This window comes from Salvelinus namaycush, chromosome 35 (genome assembly GCF_016432855.1).
Source record: "Salvelinus namaycush isolate Seneca chromosome 35, SaNama_1.0, whole genome shotgun sequence".
Lineage (NCBI taxonomy): Eukaryota > Metazoa > Chordata > Actinopteri > Salmoniformes > Salmonidae > Salvelinus > Salvelinus namaycush.
Window position 1 is genome coordinate 27,226,374 of NC_052341.1, and position 14,478 is coordinate 27,240,851.

The 14,478-nt window shown below is 44.5% G+C and overlaps 1 protein-coding gene across 1 annotated transcript in view; it reads left to right on the forward strand.

The window, feature by feature from the left end:
• Positions 1-14,478, forward strand: part of LOC120029668 (protocadherin-15-like) — a 224,724-nt gene that overhangs the window by 141,738 nt on the left and 68,508 nt on the right. The window contains exons 17-19 of the mRNA XM_038974947.1: positions 104-197; positions 5,299-5,427; positions 13,180-13,488. Of these exons, the coding sequence (XP_038830875.1) occupies positions 104-197; positions 5,299-5,427; positions 13,180-13,488 (532 nt within the window). The remainder of the gene's footprint in view (positions 1-103; positions 198-5,298; positions 5,428-13,179; positions 13,489-14,478) is intronic.

Genomic DNA, 14,478 nt, shown 5'->3' on the forward strand with positions numbered 1-14,478 from the left:
TCACGAAAGCTGCAAATGGACTGTATTGAATGATGCGAGTTTGTCGTGTTCTGGTGGTGGTTAGTGAAAAATAACCACCGTGTCTCTTGTCTCCTCTCCTCAGGTCAGGGCTTTTGGTCCTGGGGAAACCGCTGGACAGGGAGACAGAGGATCGCTACACTCTCGTTGTAACAGCCTCAGACGGCCATCCGGAAGGGGTAAGCCTGCGTCAATTGTCCTTCTATCCATCTATTCGTTAATCTATTCTCCGTCATAAATTATTTCATTTATCCATTCATCTGTGTGCTGTCTCACCATCAATTAATGTATTGTGTTCATTAATCTATTCGATCTATTCAGTTAAGTGCATGGCAGGTTGTGTAGCTAGCCTTATTTACTGTGTTGGAGGTCTGCAGTCCATTGTTTTGATAGGATCCTGGACAAACTGGAGTAGCAGTGATTTATGTACTGTAAATGATAAAAACAAGGACTAAGATGTTGCATAACAGTAACGGGGGTTGTTAGGTGAAAATCGGGGTTGATTTAATAATGCAATAGCCGGATTTGTCATCAATCATGGCCACCTTTAAAGGTTGTATCCAGTGTTGAGAAAATGTGAATGATCTCAAAAACCTTTGATGCAACCACCTACATCACTCTAATGACGGCTAAACCTTTGCCTTGTCGTTGCAAATCCCGATGTCCAAAACATCTCTTTCGATATCACACTTAACGAGGAAGCCAGCAGACCGATTCATGTGACATTATTCTCTTTGATGCCAGCGGCGGCATATTTAATGCAGGTGTGACACGTTACTGCGCTGACCTTTATGGAAATGAATACAAACGTCTCTCTTCTGGCACACTCTGATACCTGAAGCACCTCCCCTTAGATTGAATCACTTAATTGGCCAATATTTTCAGAGCTGGTCTCTCTCACCTAGTGGAGAGGGGAACTCTCATCCTCTTCTTAAAAGAGTAGTCCAGTGTGGTTGGTTGTCTCATGCAAGTAAAATGAGACAGCGGACGGTGAGTACCAGCAAAACCTCCCTCCCCTGCGCTCGCCACCATTCTCCTCCCCTCTGTGCCCTCCACGTTTCCACTTATTCTATAAAACATTGAGCAAAGTTTAAACTGCAGCCTGAGCGGGTAGGGTAAAGGCAGAGACTGAGGCCTTTAAAATTCATTGACCTTTCCAAATCAGCTGGTCATTAGCCAAGCTAATAAACAGTCCCGTAGGGACTAGGAAGGGCTCTCTGGCTTAGGACACACACACACACACACACACACACACACACACACACACACACAACATACGTACACACACAGACGCACGCACACACACACCACTGTCACTGACGCTCCAGAACTGCTTGACCTCCCTTCCTGGTTTCCTACTGGAAACGTGTGTTTCTCTAGGCACCTGCAGGTGTGCCAGAGGGGCCTGGAGGGCCCGGGGCCAGCCAATATTATCTGATGAGGATCACATGAGAGACAGACAGTATCTATTATAAAGTCATATCAGAGGTGTCAGATAATACTCTGTTATAGCTGATAAATACTTGTTGTACGGTTTGGTCTTAAAGGGGCAATCATCAGTCGTTACATCCATTTTTGAACATCCATTAATTATATGTACCCATTGATTCTTGAAGAATTTGACTTATAAATGCCTCGTGAGCTTAGTTCGACTGTCGTACCCCATCGAAACCTTTTTTACTCCAATGTTTTTAAACAAAGTAAGTGTAAACAAACACTATATAGCCTCAAAACATGGTTAAAGCTATAATTTTGATATCGTGGATGGTCAGTCCTTGTGTCCTTTGCTCGGTCTATGAATTTGAGAGTGGTCACATTCTCCAACCCCATCCCTCAGCATTTTACTAAACGGGGGCGGGGAGTATGCCTTGTTATTGTTTCTACTGCTGATTACCACTTTGAAGAGACAATGCAGTTTTGGTCCTAAACGAAGCATGAGTGTTTACCTTTGTCAAAGTGCAAGGCTGTGCACCATTCTTTTCATGTCAAAGCAATAGTCCTGAATTTCCTATGTGTTTGTCCGGTTCACTCATTACTACCCCTCCTCGCTCCAAGTAAATGTTTCAAGTAGCGCATAGGTGTTTTGCATCATGAAGTTACGCCTCGTGAATAATCCCAGCCTCTCTCAAATGCTCTTTCTGACATTACAAAACAGCAGAAAATAACACACATCCTCTTTTTTGGATTATTCCTCACTTTTGCATTCCTCTGGGTGTGTTGTGGGAAGGAATGTCTTTGATGTTCTTTCAAAGCTAAATGCGGAGAAGAGAATGAGGAGGTTAGACATTAGGAAGGGATGATGCAAAGTGAAGGGACTTCCTGCTGTGAGGGCACACCTGCACACTGTTCTCTCCTCCGTTCTTCCTCTGATGAAGGGAAGCCATATGTTCTGGGCTAATGGCGGTTTAGTCCTCCCCGTAGGCTAGTGCTCTAAGGTACGGCCTGATTTGGGTTGCCGGTGTGAATACAAGAGCCACCACTAAGGAATTAGCTATAGCTATATCTATCTAACGACCCACAGGTTGCTAATTTATTCTGTGCTGTAATTGGTTGTTTTTTATGTTGAATTGTTGGGCTGTTAGACAAAAGACAGAGAACCTCTGAATGATGCAACCATCTGTCTGGCTCTGACAATTACTGTATTATCTGGTCATTCAATGAGGAATTGTCCTGTTTGGATATTGTTTTGTTTGATGGTCGCAGTTTCTTCATAAAGGAGGAGATTGGGGACTTTAGTCTTTTTGTGATCCATCACAGACCTCATTAATCAGCATCAACATGATGGCCCAGAGCCTTATTAAATGTTCTGCTCTGATACCGCCAGCCTAAAAACGAGCTAATTGGAGAATCCATCATATTTGTGAAACAGTGAGTCAGTAAGAACACACCCAGTCAGTCTGTAGCGTCACAGACCACAGATGAAACCTTTAAGGGCTGAGATGTTATATGACCGGCAGTGATCACTCTTCCTTCCTCCCACGGTCTGGTAATGGTTCAGGATCACTTTAAATTGAAGAGAAGTCACGTGATGGGTTATGTACAGATGAACTTTCCACACATAAATATTGGTTTTTAAATACCACACCTCTATAGCCAGCATGCTTAAAGTGGATCTGACACATTTCTACTTTGCAGAAATTAAACAACAGATAATCAGTATATTGGTCTAAAATATCACGTTTGCAGTTTGTGCTTTAAAACCAATTTCATAAGAGGTTTTAAAAAAAGGTTATATTTAAGATCGCTTTATTGTTCAATTGCACACAAGGTCCAACCAAAATTTGACTTCCGCTCCTAGACACATACAGATTTTGGAAAGGTGCGGGGGGCTGCCACTGTGCGCCTGGGGAGCTGTTGTTACCAGATTTTTTTTTCTGTCTGGACGCAGGATTCGAACTAGCAACCCTCCGGTTGCTGGCTCGACCCTCTCTAACCGCTAGGCTACCTGTCGCACGATTAATCAAATTCCCCATGAATCGCTAGGTAGTCTAATACATATTGCTATCAGGTTGTAAATCACAGCTGGTACATTGATTTGTTACCCCGGCCATTCAGGGGATGAACCGTTTCAGTTTCACTCAACCAATACTTTGGACAAAAACGGACGAAAAGGGCAGTGATTGGGAGTCTCAACACAATCGATCTAGCGATGCAGTAGCGATGTGGTTAAGGCTATACCTTATCTATTATGTATGATCTACTTATTTAGCAAGCTAGCTATATGACTTGATCGCTAAGTCATTTAACTAGCTAGAACCTAAAATGACACAGAGCCTTGTAGCTAGCTGGCTAGCAGCTGGAAGGATGTCATGTTGTTATTGGGCTGGGGGGCACTGCAGGAGGCCGAGCAGGCTACTATTCCCCGTCTGAGAAGTTTGAGAGGGTTTACTGTCCTCTGTGCTAGATTTGAACTCGTATGGTTCAGGCTAACGTTGTGGTTGTTCTGGATAGGCAACTGAAGGAGAGTTGTTGCACTGTTCCGCTGTTGGCATGGCTTATTTGCCTAATCTAGCAGTGATTGGTTATGGCACACCGGTTTGTGTAGATTCTGGCCCAGGACAAGACTGACACGTTTGTATTTGTTTTTATTCACTACATTTCTATTAATGGCCCGAAGCGCATGGCTGCTTTCCCATTAATATTACCATAGAAGGTTCACCGATTCCTGACTCTACGTCATTTCCAAACGTTCTATGAATGTATGAAAACATGACAATTATCACATTCTATGTGCTCGCTTCTCCCACAATGAAAAATGTTGCCTTATTCTTCCCAAGGTTGTACTGTATATGAGCATATTTGAATAAGAGTACCTCGATTAATTAACTTGCCTTCTTTGCACTAACACTCACACTTGTCTTTTCTTACTAGCACAGACTCTGCTGATAGCTACTTTATTGAGGGAAAATGTACTTCCTATGACTGTGATACAGTATGTGGTTGTCTCACCTGGCTATCTTAAGATGGATGCACTAACTGTAAGTCGCTCTGGATAAGAGCGTCTGCTAAATGACAAAAAAATTAAAATGTGATTACCTGCACTTGTTGACCTGGATGAGCTTCCTGGATTCTGTTCTTCTATCGGGGGAAACGTGAAGCTAGAAGTCAAAAGGGCATTAATTTGATTAATTCAGTTTTATAAAAGCCTTGAACTCCATGTTCTATTTTCTATAATAGACTGCAAGTCGCTATGGTCACAGGATGCTCTCGTAGCCAGCTCAAGATTATCCGGAGACGGGTACTGCGATTTTCGTCCCTGTGTCGTGATATATCCTGGTTTCTGAAGAGATTTAACGTGCTATATCTATACGGCTCAGTAGTCTTGTTAATCAAGTGATAATTTTGACAAGACTCACCGTCTAAAAGAACCTAAAACTAAATGTGTTTGGTTTGGGAGCATCTCGTTGTCATATCGAACACAAAAATGCTAATTTACCTAAAGCTGAGGAGATTTGTCATTCATCACATGATGGCGAATGCAAATATATCAGCATTATTGCAAGAGCTGTAGCAGTTAATCAGGAAACAAGTGGATTTGTTGATGAAAACCCACCCTGGCCCTGAATAATGAAACCAAATGTATTATTTGATTAGAGAGTTTAAGAATTACATAACATTTATTCACTCACATTCTGATTGGGTCAGGCATGACATACAGAGAAGTCTGCTGTGCTTTTAAGCTACTGTTTTGGAGAAAGAACTCATGCTGATTTGCTCTTGCCAGAGGCTTTGCTCAAAACAGAGATCAATAATTGTGTTGTTTTTATTCTGTGCTTCCAGACCTCCACGGCTACTGTGAATATTGTGGTCACTGATGTCAACGATAATGACCCCGTCTTCGATCCACTCATGCCCCAAAACGTAACAGTTACAGAGGAGGAGGCCAACTCTTTTGTGGGCCAAGTAAAGGTAAGCCTGCCTTTATGTATGCCACACTGTATATTTACTGTATAGTCCACATTGCTGGCTCATACATAGCCCCCTTGTATAATGCGCTCATGTTAAGATCTGTGTGATGAGTAAGTCAGTGTACTGTAGCTGGCTTGCCCTGTAGAGCAATGTTTCTGTTGCACTGACTCTATCAACATGTAAATTGCAGCTTGTATAAGCAGGCATACTGTCCACGAGGCCTTTGACATTGAAATAGTCTGTCCCATGCGATGTAACTTATCTGTACCTGACCTGCAGCAGTACACCCTGTTCCTTTGTGGCTCTCTCCCGCTGACTCTCCCTGTCCCATTTGGCTAATTGTAATCAGAGGCCCACAGGGAGGTGATGGCCGAGTGCCAATGGCCCCACTCTATGCTCGGCCTGACGATCCCCCACAGCATGTGTGCCCAGCTGCCAGGAGGCCCAGGGCAGAGCGGGCCCAGGCGGCTGATGGCCCCCCGCGAGCTCCCTGCCCGCTCCGCTGTTAATCATTTTCCAATTTAATAAATGTAATTTAAATAATTTGTCACCTTCAGGGACATTCTATAATGAGTAGCTTTGTTGGACTCTGTTAAGCTGCGAGGAGCTGTAATTAGTGGTGTAGTTTAATAGGGCTGGGGATTGTTCGTGGAATAAGCGGAGGATAATGCAGGCGGACATCTTTGGAGGGAGTCTGTGTGGTGTTGTGCGGCGCAGTACTGTGCGCCTCTGTGTTGTAAATCATAAGATTAATATTTACCTGGGTGAAGAGTTGGAGGGAAAGTGGCTGGAGCTGCATTGGCTGCTGGGAATAATTGATGATCGATGCACGCACTCTGGTGTGTATGTGTGATCCGCACGTTGCCCATTGCCAAGTGGGATCAGCCAAGTGGGATTTGCAACAATATGTGCATCGACTTGAGTAAGCCTTTATGGAACACTAAACGCTAAACCATCTGTTGAGTATAATTTCTTCCTCAATCTGGGAACGCATCGAGCGCAGCAGGTTCATACAGGAAGCCTGAGTGTTTGCGTCGGCTGATATTGCACCAATTAGATTCATCACTCTACCTCGATGTGGCAGTCTATTTAGTTGACCAGGTTCCTGCTCACACATCCTCTGATGGCTGCCACGTGCACGCTATGCGCTGGCGTTCTCGGTGACACGCTATTGTCGTAACATGCCCAACTCGCCATGCGAGTCTGTTTTCTGTTTGGACTCTGCTTGTAATTATTATGTATGCTCTGGCAGTGAGCCACCACGACTAATGAATGGTTAAACGAATACGTGGCGTTTCCTGTCTGAAATTGATATTAGAGATGGTGGGTTATATCCATGTCCTGTCAACACAGCTGTAATAATAATAATAATAATAATAATAATAATAATATTAATAATGTTGATCCATGTGATCCAAGGCACTGTCTGCAAGACAAATTAGTTGACTTGGCACATTCAGTGTCTGCTCCTGAGAGGCCTTTTGCTCTGTTTATCAAGCCATCAAGGCACATTACTGATTTCACTTAACGACAGAGAGAGAGAGAGCTTCACAGACAAGTGAAGCAGAAATCACTGTACTCTTTCTGGCTCAGCATGCCCTCTCTTCCTCACTAGATAATGAAACTATCCCCATATTGTAGTGTTTACCGGTTGGGCTCTGGTGTGATGAACGGTGTAAGACATACTGTAGTCTCTGCAAATCAAATCAAATCGAATTGTATTTGTCACACGCGCCGAATACAACAGACCTTACAGTGAAATGCTTACTTACAAGCCCTTAACCAACAATAAAGTTTTTATAAAATACCTTCAACGGAAAGAGGAAAGAAATAAAAGTAACAAATAATTAATGAGCAGCAGTAAAATAACAATAGCGAGGCTATCTACAAGGGGTACCGGTAAACAGTCAATGTGTGGGGACACCGGTTAGTCGAGGTAATATGTACATGTAGGTAGAGTTAAAGTTACTATGCATAGATAATAAACAGAGAATAGCAGCAGCGTAAAAGAGAGGGGGTGGGGGCAATGCAAATAGTCTGGCTAGCCATTTGATTAAATGTTCAGGAGTCTTATGGCTTGGGGGGTAGAAGCTGTTGAGAAGCCTCTTGGACCTAGACTTGGTGCTCTGGTACCGCTTGCCATGCGGTAGCAGAGAGAACAGTATGACTAGGGTGGCTGGAGTCTTTGACAATTTTTAGGGCCTTGCCTTGCTTCTGACTCCACCTGGTATAGAGGTCCTGGATGGCAGGAAGCTTGGCCCCAGTGATGTACTGGGCCGGACACACTACCCTCTGTAGTGCCTTGCGGTCAGAGGCCGAGCATTTGCCCTACCAGGCAGTGATGCAACCAGTCAGGATGCTCTCGATGGTGCAGCTGTAGAACCTTTTGAGGATCTGAGGACCCATGCCAAATATTTTCAGTCTCCTGAAGGGGAATAGGTTTTGTCGTGCCCTCTTCACAACTGTCTTGGTGTGTTTGGACCATGGTAGTTTGTTGGTGATGTAGACACCAAGGAACTTGAAGCTTTAAACCTGCTCCACTACAGCCCTGTCTATGAGAATGGGGTGTGCTCTGTCTTCCTTTTCCTGTAGTCCACAATTATCTCCTTTGTCTTGATCACGTTGAGAGAGAGGTAGATGTCCTGGCGGCACATGAACAGCTCTCTGACCTCCTCCCTATAGGCTGTCTCGTCGTTGTCGGTGATCAGGCCTACCACTGTCATCGGAAAACTTAATGATGGTGTTGGAGTCGTACCCGGCCATGCAGTCATGAGGGAACAGGGAGTACAGGAGGGACTGAGCACGCACCCCTGAGGGGCCCCCGTGGTGAGGATCAGCGTGGCGGATGTGTTGTTATTTACCCTTACCGTCTGGGGGCGGCCCGTCAGGAAGTCCAGTATCCAGTTGCAGAGGGAGGTGTTTAATCCCAGGGTCCTTAGCTTAATGATGAGCATTGAGGGCACTACAGATGTGAGTGCTAAGGGTCGGTAGTCATTTAGGCGGGTTACCTTAGTAATCCTGGGCACAGGGACTATGGTGGTCTGCTTGAAACATATTGATATTACACTCCTACAGGGAGAGTTTGAAAATGTCAGTGAAGACACTTGCCAGTTGGTCAGCGTATGCTCGTAGTACACATCCTGGTAATCCGTCTGGCCCTGCGGCCTTGTGAATGTTGACCTGTTTAAAGGTCTTACTCACATCGGCTGCGGAGAGCGTGATCACACAGTCGTCCGGTACAGCTGATGCTCTCATGCATGTTTCGGTGTTACTTGCCTTGAAGTGAGCATAGAAGTAATTTAGCTCGTCTGTTAGGCTCGTGTCACTGGGCAGCTCTCGGCTGTGCTTCCCTTTGTAGTCTGTAATAGTTTGTAAGCCCTGCCACATCCGACGAACGTTGGATCCGGTGTAATGCGATTCAATCTTAGTCCTGTATTGACGCTTTGTCTGTTTGATGGTTCATCGGAGGGCATAGATACAGGTTTTATCGATGTAGAATCTTAATTTGAGCCAGTTTGCTGCAGCTGGAAAATAATCCTGCAGGAACAGGAAATGTTAATTATTATGTGGATTATTCAGTTGAAGTCAGAAGTTTACATACACCTTAGCCAAATACATTTAATCTCAGTTTTTCACAATTCCTGACATTTATTCCAAGTAAAAATTCCTTGTCTTAGGTCAGTTAGGATCACCACTTTATTTTAAGAATGTGAAATGTCAGGATAATAGTAAAGATTTATTTAAGCTTTTATTTCTTTCATCACATTCTCAGTGGGTCAGAAGTTTACATACACTCAATTAGTATTTGGTAGCATTGCCTTTAAATTGTTTAACTTGGGTCAAACGTTTTGGGTAGCTTTCCACAAGCTTCCCACAATAAGTTGGGTAAATTTTGGCCCATTCCTCCTGACAGAGCTGGTGTAACTGAGTCAGGTTTGTAGGCCTCCTTGCACGCACACGCTTTTTCAGTTCTGCCCACAAATGTTCTATATGATTGAGGTCAGGGCTTTGTGATGGCCACTCCAATACCTTGCCTTTGTTGTCCTTAAGCCATTTTGCCACAACTTTGGAAGTATGCTTGGGGTCATTGTTCATTTGGAAGACCCATTTGCGACCAAGCTTTAACTGCCTGACTGATGTCTTGAGATGTTGCTTCAATATATCCACATACTGTTCCTACCTCATGATGCCATCTATTTTGTGAAGTGCATCAGTCCCTCCTGCAGCAAAGCACCCCCACAACATGATGCTGCCACCCCCGTGCTTCACGGTTGGGATGGTGTTCTTCGGCTTGCAAGCCTCCCCCTTTTTCCTCTAAACATAATGATGGTCATTATGGCCAAACAGTTCTATTTTTGTTTCATCAGACCAGAGGACATTTCTCCAAAAAGTACGATCTTTGTCCCCATGTGCAGTTGCAAACCGTAGTCTACAGGCAGTTTACTTTGGGCACGTCATTTAGACAGGATGTGGAGAAAAAAGGTTAACAGTTAACAAGACATTTGTGGAGTGGTTGAAAAACGAGTTTTAATGACTCCAACCTAAGTGTATGTAAACTTCCGACTTCAACTGTAAGCAATGGAAATGTTCCGTAAGGAAAAATCAAGTCTGAAATTTGAAATGCACTACATTTAAATTTTATTTCCTGCATTGCAGAAAAGTTATCCTGCAGCAGGGTGATCAAATCATTAACTTTTAAAGGTCGACTTTGGACACGAAAAATGGTCCAAATCCTCCTCTTTCTCAATTTACGAACAGAATTGTGGTGTGCATTTGGTGCGTCATCGATGTGACATTCGTTAGCTAAGCTAGCCACTTGTAGTGTTAACGTCATTTCACAGGATTTGTTTTTGGACGGAAGCTGTAGAGATCGGTAAGAAATGGCACTTCTGTAGCCAAATATCTTATTTATCCATTATCCATTTTTCCAACATGCTTTAAATGAACTGGTATGATGGTGCATTGATAATTTATACAGGTAAAAGCCGTTATTTTGCATTTTTGCCCAAAGTTGACCTTTCATTGATTGCTGAGAAGGTGAATAGTTTCATAACAAGGTCCTGGTTGCTTTAGAAGCTGATAGAAATGTATTGAACTCATGCCATCACTGACTGGAGAGTTATCTTCATTATTTTGGCTTGACGATTGGGTTTTCAGACTTCAGTTGAGTCAACATGTTCTTTATTATTCTCATGGTATCTTACTGATCTCCTGCCGGATGTTGTGTTCTGTACACAACAACAGCAGGAGCAGCATTTCCGTATTGTTTTCAATTTTTTGCACCGCATTGCAATATGCTTTGAGTGAAGACAATCTCCATTTTTATTTTTATGAAAATTACAAACCGATCCTGTTTCAGTATTTCCACCAAGATTGATTAATTTACATTTCCTCAATGTATTTCATTCTCTGGTGGAAAATAAATGTTCTCTACTACTCCAATAATGTCTCTGAAAATAAACATTTTGTGTCCACTCTCCCTTTTATCACAAATAATGATATGACCCAGATGCAGACACGGGAGGCGGATAGTACAGTTCTCCGATTATTTATTAGAAACACGGGGCAGGCAAAGGGCAGGTCGAGGGCAGGCAGAGGTTTGTAATCAGGTCAGAGTCAGACAGGTACCGGACGGCAGGCAGGCTCAGGGTCAGGGCAGGCAGAATGGTCGGAATCGGGAAAAACTAGGAAACAGAACTAGAGAAACAGGAAGGCGGGAAAGAATGCTGGTAAGACCTGACAAGACAAACTGACAACAAAAAACAGAGAACGCAGGTATAAATACACAGGGGATAATAGGAAGATGGGCGACACCTGAAGGGGGGTGGAGACAAGCACAAAGACAGGTGAAACAGATCAGGGTGTGACACCTTTACACCCTCAAGTCAATTATCACTTGCCTTTTAGTAGAATAAATGCACTTTTCAACATCAAGTTTCTTTCCATTTTTCAATGGCTTTTAGCTACCAATCTGGAGGTGAGATGTTAAGTTACTATCTTCCTTTGTTCAATGGGATCACGGAGTCGTGTTCCTACAAAGTCATCAGAGTGATGATATGATAATTCTGTGTGATCCTGGCTTTTCATGTCACCTGGCTCCTGCCTTCAAGTCTGGAGTGAATGGGTGCAGAGTCAGCCTCCCTATTACCACCTTGATGATTAATGCAGGGAACCTCTGTGATCAGAGCCAGATAAGAGAGCTGTCAGGGTAGAGCACTTCTAGGAAAAAATGCAGAGATGCGTGCAGTGTAGGCCTATACTACAGTAACAGAACACAGATGCAGGATATACTACAATGGAACAGCATAGGACAATTCTGAACACACAACAGTTTCATTATGAGCTATATGTTCCATTAGCTCATTAGGGTGCATTGGAAAACCACTGTCTCAACCTCGAACAAATCCAGAGTGAAATGGTAGGATTAATGCTGTATGGATACAATACAATCCCTACAATATACAGACAGAACTGCTTAACTTGCGGCACAAAAAAAGTCCCCCATTTGCATTACAGAGAGGACACAACAGGCTGTTTGAAGAGACGGTTAAACTGTAACACTGTGTACCTGTGTAAGGCTGTCTGCTTGTGATCTCTGTACTGCTCTCTCCCTGCTGTTGAAACAGGTGTCTCATCGTGTGTGTGTGTGTGTGTGTGTGTGTGTGTGTGTGTGTGTGTGTGTGTGTGTGTGTGTGTGTGTGTGTGTGTGTGTGTGTGTGTGTGTGTGTGTGTAGGGGGGGGGGGGTGCACTTACCTGCGTGCTTGTGTGTGTTGTGTATATGTCTGCATGTGTGTGTGAGAGTTCCTCCCTATTAATGTAGGCATGATGCCTGCCATATGGTGTCCACATCACCAACTAACTAACATGGTCCAAACACACCAAGACAGTTGTGAAGAGGGTACGACAAAACCTATTACCCCTCAGGGGACTGAAAAGATTTGTCATGGGTCCTCAGATCCTCAAAAAGGTTCTACAGCTGCACCATCGAGAGCATCCTGACTGGTTGCATCACTGCCTGGTATGGCAGCTGCTCGGCCTCCGACCACAAGGCACTACAGAGGGTAGAGCATATGGCCCAGTACATCACCGGGGCCAAGCTTCCTGCCATCCAGGACCTCTATACCAGGCGATGTCAGAGGAAGGCCCTAAAAACTGTCAAAGACTTCAGCCACCCTAGTCATAGACTGTTCTCTCTGCTACCGCACGGCAAGCGGTACCGGAGCGTCTAGGTGCAAGAGGCTTCTAAACAGCTTCTACCCCCCAAGCCAAGCCAGAAGACTCCTGAACATCTAATCAAATGGCAACCCAGACTACTTGCATTGCCCCACCCCCACCCTTCTACGCTGCTGCCACTCTCTGTTATTATCTATGCATAGTCACTTTAATAACTCTATCTACTTGTACATATTACCGCAATTACCTCGACACCGGTGCCCCCGCACATTGACTCTGTACCGGTATCCCCTGTATATAGTCCCGCTATTGTTATTTACTGTTGCTCTTTAATTATTTGTTCATCTTATCTCTTACTTTTTTGGGGGGGGGGGTATTTCCCGAAAACGTTATTGTTGGTTAAGGGCTTGTAAGTAAGCATTTCACTGTTGTATTCGGCACATGTGACAAATAACATTTCATATGATTTGATTTGATATGGAGGGTCTAACCCCCTGTGTCTCCCTCCCTCCCTCCCTCCATCCATCCATCCACCTACCCACCCATCCACCCATTCATCCACCCATCTATCCACCCAGGCCACAGATCCAGACGCGGGGGTTAATGGCCAGGTGCGCTACCGACTAGTCAACCACGCCAACCTCTTCAGGGTCAACTCCAATGGCACCATCTCCACCGCCGTGCCTCTGGACCGAGAGGTCAGGGGTCAGTATGACCTCATTGTGGAGGCGGAGGACGGAGCGGTGGAGGACCCCAGGAGGACCACACTGACTCTGTCGGTGACCGTGCTGGATGTGGATGATAACAGTCCGGTGTTCTCACAACCATCCTATACGGTCAATCTACCGGAGAATAGTCCTAAGAAGACAGTCATCCTGCAGCTTACTGTGAGTTTGTGTGTGTGTTTGTGCATGATGTATGTGCGTATGTGTGATTGCCAGCCTGTGCATGTGTATGTCCAAGAGTGCACAGCATGCTCCAGCCACACTCAGGAGCCACAAGGCAGGGGTGTATTTACTACTTCAAACGCTCCACAGTCCAAATGCATCCTCTAGTACATCAAAGCACACAAGGTCAGGAGGCATTCGGATAGCCTAGAGCATATTGACAGAGGATATGAAAACCTCAGACATGGACATTTTTACATGGCCCGCTATTCAGTCAAGTGCACTCAGGAAAGGTCAAACAGGAGCTGAGTGGAGTAGGAACTTTTTTTACCCCCATTATTCTCTGAGGTGAAATTATGTTCATTGGAAACCTGCTTGTTTTCCAAGAACCTGACTTTGGAATTGTGGTTATTTGCGTTTTCCAAGAACATGCTTCTTCTTTGATCCAAAAGTTGAGTATATCGTCTGGACTATCTAGAATTGTGGTGATTTGTTGTTAGTCAGCCCAGAGAATACCTTTTAGAGGAGACCAGTCACATCTCCCTGTGTGAGGCTAATCATGGACATTTTCAGGTTGGGTTGGTTGATTGACAGTTGACGTGACAGTGACAGTGTCTGTCTGGTCCTAGTGCACTGATCCCCTAGCAGTGTCAAACCTCTCATCACCGTGGCCTCCCGTCGCTCCCCATGCCACACCGAGCCTGCGGATAGGCTGATTTTGTAGGCAGATTAGTGGAGCCACTAATGGCTGAGCTAGCATGGTCAGGGGGGTTATCTGTGTGTAGGCCCACAGCTATTCTTCCCCCTACACACTCCACGTGAACACACACACCTCCACTTGAAAAAACGACACGCACAACCCACACAGACGCAGGGGTGAATCCATTGTCAGGAGAGAGGTCTCTCTCCTAACAATGGATTTGAGTAGTTATTACTGCTTGTCACTGTGATTTGACTGACGAGTGCCAGAAACTAGAATTGCTCGATTCT